Source organism: Xiphophorus couchianus, chromosome 20 (genome assembly GCF_001444195.1).
Source record: "Xiphophorus couchianus chromosome 20, X_couchianus-1.0, whole genome shotgun sequence".
NCBI lineage: Eukaryota > Metazoa > Chordata > Actinopteri > Cyprinodontiformes > Poeciliidae > Xiphophorus > Xiphophorus couchianus.
In genome coordinates this window covers 27174646-27196446 of record NC_040247.1, presented here as the reverse complement: position 1 = coordinate 27196446, position 21801 = coordinate 27174646, and the positions used below count along the sequence as shown (strand labels likewise).

Below are 21801 nucleotides of genomic sequence, written 5' to 3'. Positions count from 1 at the left end.
CATCCAGCTTGATGAGAACTTCATTTTACTTTCTTCTGCACTTGGGTGTTCTAAAATTATACTACAAAAAAAATGAAACTGTGCGCATCTGTACTTGATACGTGGTATACCTATTACAAATTCAACTTCTGGATTTGATTTTATTATATGTCATCTTGTTATTCTGCAACAGTATGTATGAAAGCAGTTTGTGTAGATTATGAAAAAACGAGAAATGTGAATGGGAAACGAAAAAGAGACACAAGCAACATTATGAAAATTGCTGAATCTGTAATGAGAAGACAAAAAGCCTTTTCTTTCAAATACACATTAAAAACTGTATGGAAAGGTGTTTAATACAGGCATGCAGAATGAGAGAGGGCTAACACATAATGGAACAGGAAGTCATGAACGGGCATAATTAGCCAATTTGAACTCTTGAAAGAGTTATTTGGTAGGTACAATATTTGCTAGGTTGCCCCAGCCTCCAGGTTGTGTGTTACGGCCCTGCGTTTGCCGTCAGAGCGCAGCTCACAGCGTTCCTCCTGCGGCTCCACAACTCAGACGTTCCGCTGCACAGATTTGTGACACTTATCTTAATATTAATAATTATAATGGCGTTAAGTTGCTCAACTTTACGGACTCGATCACCCGTGGCTGTTTTCACATTTATTGCGCTGTTCATATTAGTCTTGATGTCTGCAGTTTTCTGGAGCTCAACACGAAGCTCGCCGTCATTCACAGGTAATATATTAACTTGACAAAGCGGGACGGATCGTCTGGGAAATGATGGACATAACGGGACAACTAAAACTAACTGGATGTCAGACAAATTCTGGGGCTTATGTCTGCTTATTTGCAAGCCCAAAAACCACAACCCACGACTCATGAAATCTTCAAGTGACTTTAGAAAAAAAAAACAAGCCCAAAGCTGCTCATAATAATCGGACTTGGCGAGCGAAACTCAAAATAGTTCCTGTTTTTCCAGCAACAAAATGTGCACTTCCCTCCTCCCTGCATTGTTTACATTTCTGTCGCCGCTGATACTGCCGCACAGAAACGTTGGTCAATCGCCAAGACGCGTAGAGGAAATACAATTTTATTACAAAAGAAAATAGTAACGCAACGTGATTTTGATAAGTAACTGTAGTCTGACTACTGGATTTGAAAAAGCAACGCGTTAGATTACTCGTTACTGAAAAAAGTGTTCAGACGTAGGTAACGCGTTACTGACATCACTGGTAGAGACATATTGTTCAGCAGATGTATTCTTTTGTCTTTTCTTTGTGCCAGGTTTTTAAATGTCTTATAACCTAAATATTTCTTCATATAGACTTTTGCTAAGAAAATCAAACTGACATTTATGTTTCATGCCCAAAACTTAAGATGCAATTTAAACAAAACAAAACAAAAACCATTATTTACTTTTCGATTTATTAACCTTCTTTGTCCCTCCTTCAGCAGTCTGACACAGTTACCTCATTAAATAGCTCATTCTCTTGCTGTCACGACTGTGGAGTTTGCCCCCGTTGTCAAAACAATAAAAATATTGGCTTAAGACACCACCTCCCCCAAGCTGTCCCACAACCAGTGTAAATGGTCTGTACATGAAAGCTAACAAGACCACATCCAACAAACTAACAAGATGGGAGACAAGAACAACATCCCGCTGCCCTGTTTTGCATTCTGCAGGCTGTACAAGATGACAGCTTGCATTCTGATAGAACATATCTACATATGGCCTCTTTTATCGCTCTTGCTGTGTGGTAGCATTCCAGCAGTGTGTGCTTTTCTGCAGCAATGTATTTTTCCAGATGCTCTTCTCTCACCATGGTGTGCTTGTCCCCCAGCATCTGACACAGACCTGTGACATCAAAACTGCAGGCTGCAAAGGAGCGCCGCGGTGCGTGTTGTCAGCTGGAGCAGTTAGTTCATCCATTAAGCACTGAGACAGGACAGATTACTGGACTCTATGTTTGAACACCTTCTTTTGCTTTGAATGGGAAAATATGTTTTGGAGATTTTTCCCACCTCCCAAAACAATTCTTATTAGATGTAATAACTTTCTATGATATAGATGGAGTGCCATTTTTTGTGCTGAGATTTTTTTTTTTCTCTAACTTTCTGTTGTGTGCCACATTCATTTACTTTCACTCTATAACATCAGTATTGATTTTGTTTATATTCTGTGGAGTGTTAGCTGTATTTTGATGCTGCAACAAATCAAAGAAACCTTGTAGTTCAGTTATTTTCAATTTATTTTTGACCTGTCATTTTCTAGCAGAACGCTCAAAAAGAGACCCAGGATTTAAGGTTAAATGTATCTGAACATGATATTTCTGTCTTCTCTCTGTGATACCTATGGAATATCTTGAAAGCATGTCTGTGATAGGACTGGAAAGGCCATTCTATCCCTCTTGTGTAAAAGCGAAAAACATACTTTTTGACGCTATTTCTATGTCATAAGACACATTCGTAAATGTGTAAGGAAGTGTTCATTAGTTTGGGACCAGCGTCTCCTTGTCTGTCCTTCATCTTTCTTTCTTTCTAGACGTTGTTTTTCTAAAGCGGTTTCTGCTTAAACACTCCAGATGTAATTCTGAAAAAAATGGAATCAAAACATGCCTTCCTAATATTCAGTTTATTCTATAGATTGAGGTAAAAAAAAGTGCTTTGAGTTTTGTTAGAGCCTCTGCACCAAATGAGGTTTTGAGAGGGGCAAATTGGTGGTGGTGGGGGAGGCTTGTTTTGCGTGCCAGACTGATTATGCATTGCATCGAATTTGGAAAACAAATTATGGTAGACCACATTTTGTCCCAGCTGACCCTGCGGGTGAGGTTAGGTAAACTAAGGATGGGTCATTACTGACACAGTGTTGTGCATAAATACATTCATGACTGGAATGTCAAATTTTTCAGAAATTTAAACTGAACAATGCTTTTTGTTAATGTGACAAATGTGAAGTAAGCACAGCTGATCTAGGAGTCATTTAGTAGCCTTCTATTTGGGGCTGAGAGAAAGATTTACAAAGTGTTTTTAGGAACAGACTTTGCATATTTTATTCAGAACAAACAGCAGCATTTTTCCTTCAGGCGAGCGATGAGTAACCGCTGTATGTCTGTATGTGTGCTCATTGGCAGGCCTTTCATTTTTAAGCTTGATTTCAGGTAACACATTAGTTGACTGAGAACTGTTTCAAATTGGAGCTGTGTTCACAACTCTAAGCTAGTGAACTATGAACATGAATTTATTCTTAAACTGACTGAAGGAGATTTAGAACCAGTTCTTGTACAAACCTGTCATCATATTGATTTAGACAACCAGATGAACACATGCTTAGAAATTTGATATACTTTTCAATTTCTGCGAGCTGTTGGGACTTTGTCAACAAGCATGTAGTCATACATTGATGAGGCATCACAATATGACCACTTAAACCAATAAAACTTTGATCTGCCTTTTGTTGGAAAAAAAAGAAAAGAAGAATCCTGATTCATAGAGGATTGGACACCACTAGATCTCTAAAGGGGTTCTGATGTATCTGGCGCCAACGTTTTAAGCGCAGATCCTTGAAGTTATGCAAGTTGGGATTACGTGTTTAGGACTTGTTTGTCCAACACGTTCCTGACAAGCTGAATCTGACTGAACCCTGGGGAATTTCAGAGAACAAGTTAGCGCCTCAAAATGGTTGTGCTTACCAAAGCATTCCTGGACCATTCTTGCTTTGTGGCAGGAGCATTACCATCATGAAAGAGACCACAAATATCAGGGAATACTGTTTCCATGAATGGGAATGCAGTAATTTCTTCAGTACACTGAGCTGCAGTGGCTCAGATCATATGGTGACCCATATGATCTGAGCATATCGGACCATATGGCTCACCCTTCAGTCCCAACATGCGTAAATTAACCTTGAATGACTCTGTTATCAGGTCAGCTCTTGTCTTTCCTTGGATCAATTTTGAAGAAAAAACACTACAGACCAGAAAGTTCCCAAAAAAGGTGTAACTTTGGGGATACTTCGACCCAGTAATCCAGTCATCATAATTTGCCCGTTGTCAAAATCATAATTTGTCCATTTTCAATTCAAGAGCTACTGCAAAGTATAAAGTCATTAGTTTACAAATCTCTTATTGCTTCAAGTACATTGGGTTTGATTACAAGGCATTCACCTGGTGTCTAATATAAAAGACCTAGTAACAGTTGCTATGGTGAAGAAATAATCAGTATTATTCACTTCACCTGTTATTTGCCATAATCTCATGTCTGGTCAGTGTGTTGATATTACGTATTGGTCACACAGCAGTTTTGTAAAAGGAGCTTAGTAGTTTTTCTTCCTGCTTTTGTGGCTCCTGGTTTTCTCTCCTGGCCGTTTATATGGCACAACTTATAAAATAGACGTATGTGTTGCTGATGCAAACATTTGGCACAGTCACAAAAATCTGGTCTTCACATGGTTGGCTCAAGAGAGATTTCTGTAGAGTAGGGATGATGAAATTCACTCCCAACAAACTTTGCTGTTGAGCAAGCTGCCAAGTGGACCGGGAAGCATTGCTAACTGGACGATTTATATTTACCAGTTCCTCTTGTTGGAAAACTCACTGGAAGAAACCACAGCACATGGAGAGAGATATATGTTTTATTGATCTTAGCCAGCATCGTTGGGGGAAAAAAATTGTATCAGCAAATGATCTTTTTTGAGGGAAACTGAGTCATACCGAATACAGAAAAGTAGCATTTATTGTGGAATACTGTGCTCTTAGCTGCACCTGAACCATTTTGAGTCACGTTCTCCCTAAGTAAACTGCTACAGATGGCAAATTCACAGGCCAAAAGTTATTCTATACTTGGTTTGTGAGACAATTTGTTTCTGCTAACTGTGGAGACACCTATTATCTCGAGTGAATGCTGCGAACTGGACCGCCACTCGGGGCTGGTTCCTCGTTACCTACGAATAGACACACTGATGCTGTGAGGACCTGTGCACTTCCAAGTATTCAGGTGTCAAAAGACATTAGCCACAGGGCCCACTGGGGTTTTCACTCCATCTTCAGGAGCTGACTTCAGCACCTTCCTCCTCCTTTCAGAGCTCCTGATGGTTTTAAAACAATGGAAAATGTTGCAACACTCTGCAGAAGCCAAATTACTGCGAGGCACAAATGACCTGTGATGTTTTGCCTACATACCTGTCATGTTCTTTTCTGTCACCCGCAGTTTTATTTAAAGTAAGATCAATTTTCGGTCTTGACTGCATTTCTTCACTTTTACTCATGTTTCTTTTAAGCTATTCTCACTTCAAAATTACTAAAAATGGTTTAGTGGACATGCTTCACAGCAAATGATTAATATATTCAAGACATTCCTCAAATTCCTTTATTATTCATTTACTGTTCAAACAGGATGAGCTGATTATTAGAGTCTATGGGGCTGATTTGGTTTGCAAGGTTACAGTCTTAGACTCATCTTAGTGAAAATAGTCGAGTTCTTAACACTGGGAAGCTAAGGAGATATACTGGGGAAAGACAGGGAGGAAACACCACGGAGCTGAAAACACCTCTAAAACAAAAGAAAACACTAATACTAAAGAAAACCTGATAAACTAGAAGACAAAAAGACATGAGGGAAAAACAAACAAACCTAAACAGAAAGAAGGCTGATCTATCAATAATAAGAATTAGGTAATTTTAGTTAGGTAATTAGAATTACCTAAATAAACCTAAAGTGAGAAAATAACTGGAAAAACTACTGAGGGAACTAGATTAAATAAAAATAAACTATAATCACTAAAGAAGCTCGACCTAGACTCAGACATACAAGAAAAACAGAACCTAACTAAAGAATAAACCTAACTAGAAACACTAATCACACTAAATAACCTCAAATAATAAAACTGAAATGACCATGAAGGGCTAACCTAAAGTGAACTAAAACGTAATGATAAATAAGATCAAAACCAAACCCAAAAACCCAGAGTCCTGACAAAAGCATTACCACTGTATTTGCTCTTTGTTAATCAAATCCCTGACTATTTGGATAAATGAATCAGATTGTCTTTATCTGCAACAGAAAGAAAAAAACACACAAAATAAATGTGTTGGAGGTGTGATACTGTGAAACATGGGAAATGTGTGAATCCTCAATCTAATTTTATATGCATTTTAAAACTCTACACGACATTTTGCTGTGCATTTGGTTGCTAGTTTCAGTTCTCTATATATGCATGCAGATTATACGATTTATTGGCAAAATATTTCATTGTCAGTATATTACAGGTAGAAAATTATGGAAATATAATGTATAATTTAATGTATAGACTACATATTAGGTTTTATATAGAGCTTTACTGGTTGTGTACACAAAGGACACACCAGCTGTTTCAACATTATCTGAGAGGCTTGGACGTTTTGGACCGTTCTAAATAACAACGAACAAGTAAAACATTTTATCTGCAATCTCTCAGCCATTGCAGCAATATATATTTAATCTCAAACAGCAGAAATATAGCAGATATCTTCACCCTTGCTGCAAAAGAAATTCAATCAAACAGGAGGTTTCTTGTTTAAAATAAATTCAAACTTCCTCGGCTGCTAAATCGTATTCGGCTTTTTCTGATTCAAGTGAAGGTAACACACAGCAGAGCTGGAATTGAAACATAATAACCTCCACTGTAACGATCTCTATTCAGCCTATTCTTTTTATCACATCACATTCTATATGATCCCTGCAATTTCTTCCCTTAGATGAAAATCCTGCAGTGGTGCAAGGTCTTACTCTCATGGAATGAAAAAAATATTAAGACCATGCGAATGCGGCAGATAAACCATAATCAGACTTTTACAACCTATTTCAAAGTTTTCCATCCTTAAAATAGATACAAATCTTCAGACGCTAGTCGTTTTCATTTTTATTTCCTTGATGGAACATTAAACAGCAAGCAGCAAAGTGGTTTACACAATTGAACGATTCTTTTGGACCACATGTAGCCCTTTTTACTGTGTTTTTCATTTGTTGTGTTTTAAACATAAATGGAGCGTTTTTACCTTCACCCACACACAAATAAACTTTTTGGGAGTAACATTAAGGTTTGATGTAAGCCTAAGGAGTCTACCAAAAAGTCTATCAAGCTAACCATGTTACTTGATTTTCCATCTGGAAAATGTCTTATTGTTCATTAGATTCGTGTAAGGAATTAGTCATTATTTACACATTATTTTAACAAGGATAAGTCTCTTATGAGCACATTTTTATATTAGGAAGAAAGTTAGCTGAGAAAGAAAATCTAATGTAATGCTAGAGAAGTGTATCCTATTAGGAACCCCCACTGCTTTTGAGAAGAGAGGGTTGAACGTAAAGCACAACCAGCACGGACCGAGGTCAACATATTTTTCCTTTTGAGAATAATTACAGAAAAGATTCAGAACCTGATTTTTATGAGAGATTTTTTTAAATATTTCATTTTGCTCTTGAACAAAAAAGTATTGACATGAGTAAGTCAAATTAGATAACAGCGAGATTTGCCATTTAATTTGTTGCTAGGTACTAGTAGCAATAAAAGCCTATAATCATTTCCCCCCATGTTTGTGTTTCCACATTGAAACACAAACATGTAAACATTAAAAGCCACATTCTCCTCTGGATGTTTTAAATGTATTTTGGTTGTAGTTCTTCTTTCTACGGCTGTTTTGTGATTCACTTTGCTAGGTCTCCCTGTAAATGTGGAATCACACGTAGAGCCAAACACAATGCACTCTGCATGTTTTTAGATACAACTACGGCGAGGTAATATTTTGCTCTTCAGTTATTAGCTGAGTTATTTTTAAACGACTTAAGGATTTCATCTTTGAATGTAAAGATCTTTACCTTTGCAAAAACATGATGACTTGCTTTTTTTCGTCCTTACATGTCCGCTCCGTTGAGCTGTAGTGGTTTGTTCGCTCCTCTTCTTTAGAATGTAAAGAAATGACAAGCATGAAAAGCACAGCAGATGGTAAGCTGGGTACCTGTGTTCAGACAAACTACGTACTGTAGCTGTATTATGAGAACAGATTTCTTTTTAGAGAAGAAAACAGACTTCTTTTTTTTTATTTTTAGCTATGACAAAGATAAAAAGATTTAATCAATATTAAGCTAGGGTGACACTGGTGACTTCAGAAGCTCAGTGTAAAAGTCAGCCAGTGTTAATGTGTTATGCTAACAGACAGCAGCATTGGTCTGGGTGCAGCTCTGCCAAGATGTGCAACAATTGGAACGAATGAATATGCTGGTGATGTTACTAACTCATAATAGATATTCATTTAACTTAGCATCAGAGTATTTTTTTAATGTCCTGTTTTGTGTTTTTGGGAGCTATGATCTTCAGCTTTTGATCAGCTGATGAACAACTTGTTTGATTTTAAATTTGGTTTTCAATAAACTGTCTGCATTGCAATCTCGATTTTTTGGGGGTGTTGTTCTTGTCAGTTCTTTTGGCGTTTTCAGGTCGCAGTTTACAAACTAGTTAGGATACAACAGAAACAGTGCATTTGAAGAAAAGTCTTCAAATTTGAATTTTCATAGAAGAACTCCAGCCATTAGTGCATATATCATTAAAAGAATTATGTAACATCTTTGGAAGCAGTCAGATGTTATTTTCCAATTGAAGGAGTATTGCTGCATATTTTCCTCCTTTGCCATGGAGGTTAGAACATATCGCTAAAGACCAGACACTTTAACGGCAAACTTTCCCAAATTGAAGCAAAAGGCCACAATAATATTTTGCTGCTTCATTTGTATGCTGACCTTTTTATTAATTAAGTTTCAGTTGCGTCTGACTGAATAGTTTAGTCCCCCGTTTGCCTGATGAACTGACCACAAAGGTTGAGACACATCAGTTTGTTAGGAATCTACATGATCCTTCCCCAGTCATGTTCTGTACTCGAATATCCAGTCAGTTTTAAAAAATATTCACCCACATGCAACCGAGTGTGTCTTCAGAGTCACCCACCTGTTTATTTCTATTTCCCTGATATGTATTTTTGCGATAAAATGTAAATGGCATTCTTTTATGCAGGCCAGTGAGAAGCTAACTAACTTGCTGATTATTGAAAAGCAGCTGAGGCAGTCACTACAGACACTCATTCTCCGGTGATGAAAGGGATATTGTTGCTGTTTGTCAAATCATGCTGAACCTCTCATTGTCCGGATGGAAATTAAGTCTCAACCAAAGATAATGACTCAGTGCAAACCATTGAAAGTCAGGTATTGGCAAGTCCAGCTGTTTTCCAATTGCTTCTCTTCCATATCTATTTCCCAGAGAAGTATTTGACACCTGAATGTGGCAAAACACTAAAATAATTAGCTGATTATCCGTTTATTTTATGTTGAGTCTTCAAATTGAGAATCACTGTAAAGTTAAAGCTTTAAAACAGAAAATAGGGTTTCAAACTTTTTTTTTTCTGTGCCACAACCCAACAATCACACAATTATATGGCATTTTAGAGAACAATGGCGCTTGAAAAGAATGTGCTGCTAATTGGGACCAAAGTCAAGATGGCTGAACCTGAAGCCAACTGATGACAACTTTAAAAGTATTGTCACTACATCACTGTCATTAGAAAAACCTCATATATTGGCTCATTATTAAACTTCTAAACAAAACAGAAAGACAAAAAAACCCCAACATCTTATTACTCGGCTTTTGCAAAACCGCTTTGTAAAGATCATCATGCAAGCAAACATAACAAAAATCATTTGTTACACAGTTAGGGCTTTCTAGCTATAACCTTGTTTATCTTTCAATTTCAAAATCAACTCAACCAAACCTGCTTTAGACTAAACCAAGGTAGACCACTTTCAGTATGCTGATGCAGTAAATATATTGGAAAAACTGTCAACATTCAGATACTGTACATTAACCATAGATGAGTAGCAAACTAAAATTGAGAATAAACGTACAAAAAAAGGACTCATCTTCATAACCAGGACATAAAACATAAGAGCAGAACACATTATGGTGAACACAGTATAGCACACGTAAACCTGCAGACTGGTTAGCTCTTTAACAAGTACATCTAACACGAATGTCAGTTGAGTCACATGATCAAGCAGATTTCAAACTGCATCTAATCACGGATGCACTACACATCGCTTGCATCATACACACGCAGGTCCATAAGCATCAAAATTTTTGTGTACTTCAGATCCCTGCTATGCATTCACCAAGAAAAAGGTATATTTATAATTTACCTACAATTTGGCTGATATCCTCTTGGATAAGTTCAATGCATTATAGTCCCTTCTCCTTATTAAGTACTACATATTGCCATAAAAGTACTGAACTCACTCATTCGTTTGGAGTGAGTTACACCTATTTCAACCAGGAAAGACTCACACAGAGAGAGAGTGGTATTAGAAAGTTTAATTGACAAATGAAAGTCTTTGGCGCTCAGACCCAGGAGGAAGACGTTGCGCTGGTAACCGCTGTCGGAGAGGATGAGCCGCTGTGTATGAAGATCAGAGACGTCTTCCTCGGCTTGGACCCGGACACAGGTGTTGGAGAGGATGCCGAAGACCAAATTGATATTGAAGAAGCCACGAGCTGAAGGTGGAGGAGGGATGGAGGAGGGTTGAAGCTTAGCCAACGAGCGGAAGCAGATGAACATCTGGACTTTATCAAGGGAGCGACGCTTGATGATTGGAGAAGGAGACCATCACTGATAGGTTGGAATCAAGGCACGTGACGACGTCTTTGGTTGAGCAGGTGAGATGAATAGAGTCTTCCAGTTTGAATTTACGCCTAGGCTTCATTTGGCAACAAAATCTAGACAAATACTGAGGATGCTTCTTACGGAAGCTTTGAGAAGTGGTTTTATAAATCAATGCTGCAACACATCGATGTGCTGGCCGCAGAAATAATTTTTTACTCTTGGGAGATTAAAATTGTAAAAGTTTTATGGATCAGTTTGAAAACTGTCATCAGGTGACAAACCCATTGTTGATGTTACCTTTTTGTAAATTACAGTTTTTTAATACAGTACGGTTAAAGGCTTTGTCTGTGTAGACAGAAAATGCAGGATTAATCCATCATAACGCAACTCTCTGAGGTCACAGCAGATTATGCACATTAATCATGAGCATGAAATAGATAACTTCTTTTTTTTTTTAAATAAGAAGGTATGTGTTTTAACATTTTAGTCTCATTTTATCTGGATGGTGTTATACATTCATCTCTCATGCAGAGGCGACGTTGCCAGGACAAAGAGAAACAGATAGAGCGTGCTGACAGATAGGCTTGTGTGGATAGGACAGAAAACAATTGAACAAGATGAATCACCTCACACTAGGGAATTTGGTAATAAACAAGTTGGATGACCAGCAGTGTGAATGAATGACTTAGTTGGTATAGAGAGATATTGGAGTTGTTGTGGAGACACTTCCTGACAAGCGGACGCGAGGAACAAAACAATTAGATTCTCATTTCGGGAAATGTGAAATATAATGTTGTAAGGCAGGCATTATTTTATTTTATTTTATTTTTTAAATGAGACTGGGATAGACTCTACACCCCCCAAATGAGTTACATCTGATTATGCAAATTGTTTTGGATTACCATCTGATTTGGTTAAGGCATAATTGTTATTTTAACTCTCGGTTAAGCATCTGTGCAATGATGGGAGGATGAAGGGGAGATTGATGGGCAGATAGGGTCCTATTCTGCAGCATTGCCATCCCTGCTCCGCTCCACTGTTGTAGAGGAAAAACTGAGCCAAAAAGCAAAACTCTTAGTTTTCTAGTCTGCCTCAGAATGACCAAAAATGGCCATACGTCATTATGACGGAGATAATGACGATTGAAATGCTCTTTCTTTTCTGGATGGCAGAGCTTATTTTAAGACATAAGGTGAAGAGTTTCATTATTCAGGGGAGTTCAGTGCAAAGCTGTGGCTCTTCTGCATTTAAAAAGGTTAGCCAGGGTGGTTTGGCCATCTGATTGCGATGCCTCTTTGGTGAAAAAACTGAAAAATTGTAAAGGATGGCGCAAGCACAGATGCAAGTAAGGTGTTAGATTTATGTGATTATGGAATTCTTCTTTGATATGTGCACTTTAATAAGATTTTCTTCTGCGGGTTCAATAAAAACTACAAATGCAATTTTCTATATGAATACATTATCGTGATAAAAGATAGTTGTTTTGATGACAAAACATTTTTCAAACATTAAAGAAAAAATAATGGAGTTACTATTGACATTAATAACCTTTTAATTCAAACATCATATCCTTTGTTTCAAGTAGAACAATAAAAGTCATTTAGATGTGCAAATATCTATGTCGCTATATATAAGTACAAATGATAACTGCAAAATTGGAGTGGGGAAAAACAGTTTGATTCAGTAGTTGTAAAAGCTAAGGCATGTCTTAGTTTATACTGTGAAGAATAAAGCCAAAAAAAAGACATTATATTAGCTGTGTGCAGGATCTTCTGTCATACTGAGGAAATCTTTGACTAAAGACACTTCTTAGTTGTATGGCAGCTTCATGAAGAGGCTGCTAAAGGTTTTCATCATTTTGTAAAACAGCCTTCATCATATCCATCAGTTAACAGAGCAGTCCCAAGAACGGAGCAAGGCTTTCATCAGCTTGTAGAGATTTTTATGTAACCAATGCTTCCCCAAACAGGGGATGGAAGAAGACATAGTACTCTCCACAGCAGAGTTGCTATTCCAACTCCTGTGCTTTTGCCACTACTTTATTAACTACTGTCTGTTTGTATAGTTAGAAATCCAGGCAGAGAGATGTTTCAGTGGCGAGATGTTTGACCTGTGTGACTGATCTCGCCCCTTAATCACGCTGCTTACTCTTTTATATACAACGCCGTATCAAATGTCTCGTCTACATGTTCTCTGCTCCAGTCAACTGTGGAGTGGAGTGAACCTGTAAGCATATGAATGAGAGGTCAGGCAAGCTGACGGTGAAGAGTGGAGATCAGAAAATCCCGCCTCATAAAGCCCGGAATAGAAAAACTAGCCTTATTAAAATCTCGGCAGTCACGAAACAGAAACCTTGCTCCTGCTCGTGATACATACATTAAATCTCCTCATCCAGCAGAGCGATGTGCAGCACAGTGGCTCTAGCTCATTATGCAGGGCTGGCAAAAGGTGGCATGGGGCTTTGAGGGGAATATAATTAAGGGGCCCCTTTTCATGTTAGGTATATCACGACAAACTGCCAGTGACTCTGTTGTAAATCTGATTTAAAAAAATTTTTCTTTTATTGTTTCATTAAGTCAGATTTGAGAGGTAGGTGTCTGTGTCAACAAAGTATGAACCAAGTTTTTATGAACTTAATTCAGCTCCTTCTCTGCAAATTATGCTTTTCAGCTTTTTCAGAGTAAAACCTCATAATAATATAATTCAAGTAAAAGTAAAAGGTATGGTGTAGTAAGGCTATTAACTTTTCTCTAAAAAGTTACTTCAGTAAATGTAACTGAGTAAATGTAACTAGTTACTACCCACCTCTGTCTACAGGAAGCAAATTGAGTGACTGCAGTATTACAACATTCTGCTACACAATTGTATAGACTAGGGTCATTTTACACGATTCAAGAACATTTGAAGGTGAGCAGATTTGGCAAGCTGTGCAGATAGAAGCAAGTGATTTGATATTCATAGATCCTCGCATATTAAATGAAGCAAAGGTGTAGATGTAGGTGTAAGACATTTTGGGTTTTAAAGAGACGATTATCCTTTAAACATTCTGGAGCGCTGTTCTCTCCAGTGTCACACACACACACAAAAATTGTACGTTTTTGCAATGTACTGAATGTTACTTCTACTATTAAGCAAAATACGTGCAACAGAAAATGACAGGCTAATAAATGCTGGAGACGTGATTAGTGGAATCAGGATGAAGTGAGTCATAATCAAGAGAAAATACATGGCACCTGGGAGAGAAGAAAGACAGAGGAGATTTGGCAAAATTGAAAACAGACACATGGCAATAAAAATAATACAAGTAAGCACAGGGAAATGTCTGATAAAAATGGGATTGCTAGGACTCCAAGAATACACAACAAATATTGTGCTAAATAAAAACTGAAATAACTCAAAACATAAAAGCCAGAACATGGAACATAATTTAAATCACACTGCGAAGCAACAGGATTATGACTTCAAAGTAAGGTTTAGGCTTTTTATCTTGCCTTGATTCCTGTATATCTGATATTGTTCTTTTCTTTACTAAATGTGAAGAAGTAGCACACAAGACGGTAGCTTTCTGTGAAAGAGAAAGCCATGATTGGCTGCTCCCCCCATACTTACTAATCACTTCACCATCTGAGGATACATATTTAACGCTCTGTAGTCTCAAAGTGTCCCTACGTGTAAAGTAGTAAAGTAATTATGACTTCTTTACTTTTGCCTTTGAATAGTACATGCACAAATCATCAACAGTAGTGTATCTGAGTGGTAAATATAATGTCTGTAAGTTGCAGCACCGCATGTTTGATGTTTGCAGACATGTCCAAAGAAATCCATGGAATCTGTTACCTGGAATTCCATTTTCATAAGCTACAGTAACAGATGATTTTAAAGGTGGTGTGTTATTTGTTTTAAAGCTGTTTATCTGTAAATGGTGTCCAATATGTGTGACAGGTATTAACTCATGCATCAAACTACGAGAGTGCAAATTTATTAGTTTCATTTTCCTATTCTTTTGATAAAATGTAAAACTTTAAATATAAAAATTCTAGTCCTTCTATTCCTAGAAACCTTTAATAACAAACCAACAACTTAAGTGTTGCTCTTTTTTCTGCTTTATGACACTTGTAAAGATTGCAATACTGAGAAATAATGTTTTAATAAATCTAAAATGAATCAACACATGGCACCATCTGATATTGTGCCACCACTATGATTCTCACCCTGCAAGAGTTTCTAGAATAGCTAAATTAACAAATTTCCCTTACAGCCCCAGAAAGTTATTTATTTATTTTCTATTTTTTATGTTTCCTCTAAATCAGTGGGACATCTATCATAGATACAATGTGTATCACTTTGTCTCCTATATGGAAGAATGTCAGCCGCCAGCGTCGCTAATGGCTTCAAATAGATTTAGAAGTGCTGGCAAAGAATCTGTTGAAAACAAATATTGAGCTCTTTTTACTTGCTGCAGTGAATAATCCCTGCTTTTATCCAAGGGACAACCATTAGCAAGAAAACTTTGGTGCATTTGTTTCCTGCATATCACTTCTAAGCCTCCTGTTTTTCTCGTCATGTTTCCTTTTCCCCCTTGGTTACCTTTTATTGTTCTGTATTATTGGGGGTTGTCTGAAAGCCACTCTTCATTCAGTCATTTGCATTCTAACTGTGCCACCCAGAACATACCTCCATAGGCCTATATTTCTACTTGGATCGCCATGGATTAACTCCATTATACAAAACTGAAAGGTATCAATAAGTTATCAATAAGAGCTGAAATCAGGCAATGGGTGTTTGACATGCTGACCATTTTTGTGTGCCATCTAATCCACTACATGAATGAGCACATGTTTGGTTTTAATCAGCAAGCCGCAACGTCTTATATGAAGCTGTTACTGAACTGAAGAGTTTCTTCAGTGACCGACCTTCTGTTTTCCAGGTGCTCAAGAGAGCGTTATAGCAGATCCTTTCTCCCAGCAGTCATTAGACGCTGAAGGTGTTTACATCCCTGTTGGCATTTGCACTGTTTTGACTAATTTTTAAAAAGATTTCTGCTGCTATTGCACGTTTGATTTTCTGTACTACACTCATATGCTGTATTGTAAAAAAAAGACTGCTGCCTTTGTATTGTTCACATTCAGATTATGTGCAATTTAAAGAGTCATCCTGCTCAGTTGCACATCCCTTGGTTAGCGATTACGATGTTTCTATTCTGATAACTGCACAGTATTTTTTATATCATCTTGTACAGTGTAGTATTATTATTATTGTTAATCTTGTTTTTTTTTTTACAATTTTAAATTTTTTTGAAAACATTTTTTTATGTTTTGTTTACCATGGATTAGCTCCATTATACAAAGCAGAATCAACATCCCTTGATGCTGCTGCTACACCTGAATTTCCCCACGGTGGAACCATAAAGGCTATTTCAGTGCTATTCTATTAATAAACATCATCTTGTTCAAAGTATGGGGTGTTTTTTTTCTCACAAGCAATTATTTCCAAGGAGATGCTAAGCCTTTATGTCATAATTGTAGCTCCTTGTGTTCAGCTGAAAATGCCTTTGTGGTTTTTGTCTCTTTAGCTACAAAGGACAACAAATTATTTGCTGACAGGATGTAAAGCATACATTTTTATTGTATTAATTTTTTTGTAAACTTCTTTAATGTTTACAGACCAGCCTACTGTTAATTAGGCAGTTTATATTATCATGCCAATAAAACATTCTTGTGTGAGTACACACACATTTAGTATATTGGATTTAGGATTGAGTTCAACTAGAAGCAAAAATGTGTGTGGCCACGTAGCATGCGTTAGAATCCTTTGCACAAAACACTATCATCACTTACATCAAAATTTCTCCAGCCTTATTTCAAACCCACCAGATAACATAAAATCCTGATATAAAAAAAAATTTGAAAAGGTGACTCAAAGTTTCTTTCCTGTTGTACTGCCTCAAACCATGTAAACAGATTATTTCTGAAATAGACTAAGCAGCAATTACAGCTGCTAGGCTTTTTTGGGGTATATCTTTATCATTGCCAAGATTTTTTTTTTAAATCCAGTATTCTTAAAATAGCTCAAACCCAGTCAGATTGGATGGAAACTAGCTTCTAGTTTTGTTAAAGTTTCTAAATTGCATTTAGCTCTAATCCTCCACTTGCTCAACCCTACCAATAAATCTGCCCTCGTCTCATCTTGTAGATCGTAGATCGCTGTATGATTAGGGTCACCGGAGGGTGAAGCTCTGCCACGGTCTTGAGTTAAGAATCCACATGATGACTTATGGAGAGCATTGCTATTAGTCCCCCCTGTTGACACATTGGCCCACCTCATCAGTGGATCTCTTCATCTCTGCTGTGTTATGATGGGTTTCTCTTTGCCAGGCCTGTCAGCCATGCCTCTGGTACGTTTGTAGTCGTACTCTTTCCAGGTTGGGATGATGGACTGATCAGTGCTCCACGAGATGGCTGAAGCTTGGAGTGTTGTTTTATAACTCAAACCCTTTTTTAAACTCCACCACTGAGTTTCTCTGTCTTTATCTTTGTTCACTGAATACATCGGTGTGGGTTTTAGCTTTGAGTTAGGTTGTGACCTGGTTATGATTATGAAGGATTAGGCTTGGCAATCCATGAGGAACAACGTCATGACACCGAATTTGATATGGAGGTTCACATAAAGTAAATTGAGTACTAAAATATTTCAAAGATAAATGTGAAAATGAAGGAACAAAGAAATGGAATAATGATTTTTTTTATGGATACGATGCTACAGTCAAAGACCTGAGTAGGTGTTGCCAGCTCTCCTTTTGAACTGTGTAGCTTGTTAGTTTCTTTTCTTTATCTTCCCCTGTTGTTTGGTTTTCCTTGAATATGGACAGTATCCCAACAGCTTTGTATAAGGTGTAGCATAGGAAACCTTTGAACTATTCTAGTCTTTTGAAGTTTTGCAACTGTTCCTAAGAGTTAAAGTACTGAACTTCTTTTATCGCATGAGAAAGAAACAATAGGTTGACTGCTCGTGTTACTTTTGCCCCAATAAAGACAGAATAATGGAAATGTACAGGTCATCCAGCAAAGGGGTTATAAATTTTAAGTTGAGTCATATTTCAGCCAAAGAAAAAGCTAATAGAGACCTGATATTAAACTCACAACCTCAACTTACAAAGCTTTCTGACGTGTTTAATAGTTACTGTAATGCGCTTTCTATTGAACGAAAACTATTTCACTAATACAATTTTGTTATTTATTGACACTTTGTCACATCACTGCGTATAATGCAAAGGAATACCTTTTACTATGGTAACTCTGCATGTTGGCATCAAATATTCAAAATCCTGATAACCATTATTTAATAGTTATAGCTGGAAATTTGCTAAACAACTTTCACTATTCTTAAAGAAAACACTGACTTGACCTTGCCTCACGGGGAAGCATCTGTTGTCTGTCCAGCTGCAGAGCTCAAATAAAACCCAAACCAGGGATTTCCTTCATATTATTATTTCTACAGTATCCCAACTGCAAAAAAAAAGACATTGGCAAGAAATGTTTTACTCATAATTAATATAATGAAACCACATTTGTGTTTTGGTTTGTGTTTTATTTTACTTCTCTTTCTGAACTCTTTTTACAACTTAAGTTTAAAAAAAAACCAAACTGAATTAGTAAACAAATTATGCCTCACTGTCTGGGTTTCACCTGTGAATTCAATGCAGGCACATTAAAAGTACCCTCAACATTGGAATTAGGTTTGTTGGTTACTTGATAGGTGTAATGAATGCACAGTGCAATGAGGTGCACAAAAATGAGACACACAGCCTCCTCTGTGTTTAGTGTTAACCCATAGATTGAACGATTATTCTTAACAAAAAAAAAAAGTAAATCAATTTGTATCGACTGTAATGATAAATGCATTTGAGTTTGCATAGTTTTGAGCTTCATAAAACCTTTTGACATAATGGCTTTACATTTAAACAGCCATTTTTTTCACTTTGTTAAAACATCACAGCAGCCATCTAACAGACAGAAATATACCTTCTGCTGGAGTTTTCATTTTGGATAGGCCCTTCTTAGACAAACCGTACGTGTTGTGTGCCAATTAAGGAGTGATTTTTATCATCTGCTCTGATTTCTGAAGATTTTAGCAGAGTTGCAACTATTTGTTTTCATTTAGTTTGTTTCAGAACAACACATAGTTGAAATTAAAGTCAGGAAATTTAAGGTACGCGCCTTATTGTGCTGCTGAAAATTTAGTCCTACAGCATAAATTGCTGCAGAACCTTTACAGATGCTAGAAAATATAGAACAAATTCATAACCTGCACCAGTCTTTGATCTGCAGCCTGCAGCGAGAGCAAACAATAAAAAGTTATGAAGCACCTAAAGGGCATTTGTTTGTTTACCAAACTAAAACCATTTGTTTCTGTTAGTTGCTGTCAGCACTTTGTTGTAACTGATGGTTCATATATCTTTTTTCTCTCTCTCTCTCTCAGGTGGCATCCCATTTATCCTGACTGGAGAACTGTTTGAACAATCCTACAGACCTGCTGCTTTCATGATCGCCGGTACTGTGAATTGGTTGTCCAACTTTGCCGTGGGCCTCTTATTCCCCTTCATTCAAGTAAGATCTGCTGTCTAAACAAAAAGATGCACTCACTGTTTATGATTTATGGTGTTGGCAGAGATTTGAGTAATGCTAAAAAAAATAACCGTCGCAAGAGAAGGAACAGTAATCGACTGAAGTAAATGCAAAAAAGTCACTAAAATATATCCATGGAGTGAAGTTTACACACACTATATATTTATATGTGCTGTAGTTACTTTTCAGTATGAAAGTGTGTGGATTGATGAAAGGATGTGAGGTGTTACTCTGAAATTAGCTATGCAAAATTGCAAACCCTATAATTTAAAGTGCAATAACTTCAATCACAACATTTGAAATATTGAATACTGAAATATACTGTAACTTCTTTAACTTCATTTTTCCACTGTACTCATCTTGTCTCGATACACATGGGTCCAAAAGGAGAATTTGAGTTCCATGTTGGAACTAAAAAAAATCCAATCTTTCACTGATTAATAAACGCACCATAACAAATCACCACCAGATAGTGCAGACAACAGTAACTTAAGCAAAGAGTCTTCGTTCCAGGTTCAGTTAGGTGTTTAAAAATCAATACAGAGAAAGTTCAATAGGTGTAAGCTAATTAACAGGAAAAGTAGAAACATGTCCATGGTTCATTTAGCTGCAGGAGAAAAAGAGAGAGAGATAACAGCAGATAACAAGAAGTTTAAATGTATGGGAAAATTACATAAATGGAGTAAAGCAAAGTTGTTGTTTTTATTTTTAATCTTTTGAGCCTTTAACCTCTGTTACAAATTTGGAAAAATTGACAGCCTATTGAAAATCTTTGAGTCACGGTAAGGATCTACATTCTCTGGAAAATACAGAGGTTACTGTTTTAGAAGTGCTGGTTGAACTGGTTTTACCATCTCCAAGCTGGGAATTAAAATTAAATCATTTCACACACCCTTGCTTCTGCCTGTGCCTCAAAATGCTACAAAAAGTCCCTTAACATCAGTTTTCTACGGCGTTTGGCTGAAAGAGACTGCTTTGTTTGAGTGGTACACAAGCATGGCACTTTATTGAACACTAAAGGCTCTGCAAGGGAGTGCCTGCACTGTCAGCTGCTTTGCATAAGAACCATAGAAGAAGTGAGTGGAAAGCAAAGGAGGAAGGTTGAGCATGTACCAAAACTACATGGAGCATACATTAGAAGAATAAAGACCAAGGTGTGGATCACCCACCCGCTGATGACAACCTAGACATTGGTATTCAGAGAAAAACGTGGAAATGGGGGCATGTATTAGAACAAAAAAATCATGTTCAGATGGATATTTTAAGGTTTCGTTGTGTAACAGTAGCTGTTATTGACCTGCCTATGAACTACAAACACACCAGGTACAAACAATTTGCTAAATAATTTCAAAAACATCAGTTAATGAATCAATATACTGAGCTTTTCATACCTTCAGTTCTTGAAATTATCTGCAGCTGAATGTGATGGGGTTTGACAGCCAGGACTTCACTCTGGACATCACAGTAGATGCTCTCAGTATTGTGCCAAATAGAAGATTTCTTAATTTAATAGTCTGAGCACAATTAGAGAAAGATATCTTTCTGAATACCCTTCATTAAAAGACAGTAACAACTTTGCTTTTTTTTTTGTTTGTTTGTTTTTTTCTGCTGTTTAATATACGACCTGGCCAGAGCTTAGAAAACACAAACATTAGCTCTCCATTATTGCGACCGTGGCTGCCGCCTTAACTGGCACAGCTGGTAAAGCAAACAAGCCCAAGGGTTCAGTAAGGCGTTTGCTTTTATTTCCCAGCCAGGATTAAGGGACAAACTTTATTTGCCTTTTTAATAAAAAAAACATCAGAGGCCTCACATTACATGGAAGAAAGCACCAGACTTAAAGTGCTGAAATAAGTTATGCAATAAATATTACAGCTCAGGGAAGATGATTACATTTTAAAAATAAGATGTCAGAGGAGTTTAAGATCTGTCGTAAAAGAGGCTGTAAATCATTATTGTCGCAGGGAAACTAGTTCTTGAATCAAATCTCAAAGGCTATGTGTTTACGTTTGGTTTGTCTTAATGGTTACCTTTTTACTGGATGTTAGCATCAGTAATGGCCGAATTATCGCCAATTTTCAAATCAGAGTCACTGTGACTTTATTTATGCTGCAATGTTTGTCCTGAGATGATTAAAAAAAATAAAAAATAAGGACACTGCTGTAGGGTTTTATGTTGCTGATTTGCTGTTTTGTCTGCAGAGTGTTTATAAGGTGAAACAGGTGAAAGGTGAAACGTGACAGGATGATTAATACTTAGACATGAGACCTGCTATTTTCACTGCGCTATACACATACTGGGTTTATATTTTGTTTGTGATTTTGCTTTAAAAATAGCAATAAACATGTCCATGAGGCTGGAAAGCCTCCTTGACATCACCCCAGTCTTTATCTCTCTGCACATAGGGAAAGTTAATGCTATTTCCAGTCAGCAGGAACATGTTGCTCAAATAAAAAGATAACTCTGCACTCAGAATGCGCTACACAAGAAAAACATAGTATAAGGATGTTATT

General features: G+C 37.1%; 1 protein-coding gene across 5 annotated transcripts in view; it reads left to right on the top strand.

Moving 5' to 3' along the window:
- The window catches only part of slc2a9l2 (solute carrier family 2 member 9, like 2), a 103994-nt gene that overhangs the window by 61181 nt on the left and 21012 nt on the right, over positions 1–21801 (top strand). For all 5 annotated transcript variants that reach the window (XM_028003876.1, XM_028003873.1, XM_028003874.1 and 2 more), the window contains one exon: positions 19143–19270. In XM_028003876.1, coding sequence (XP_027859677.1) covers positions 19143–19270 — 128 coding nt within the window. The remainder of the gene's footprint in view (positions 1–19142; positions 19271–21801) is intronic.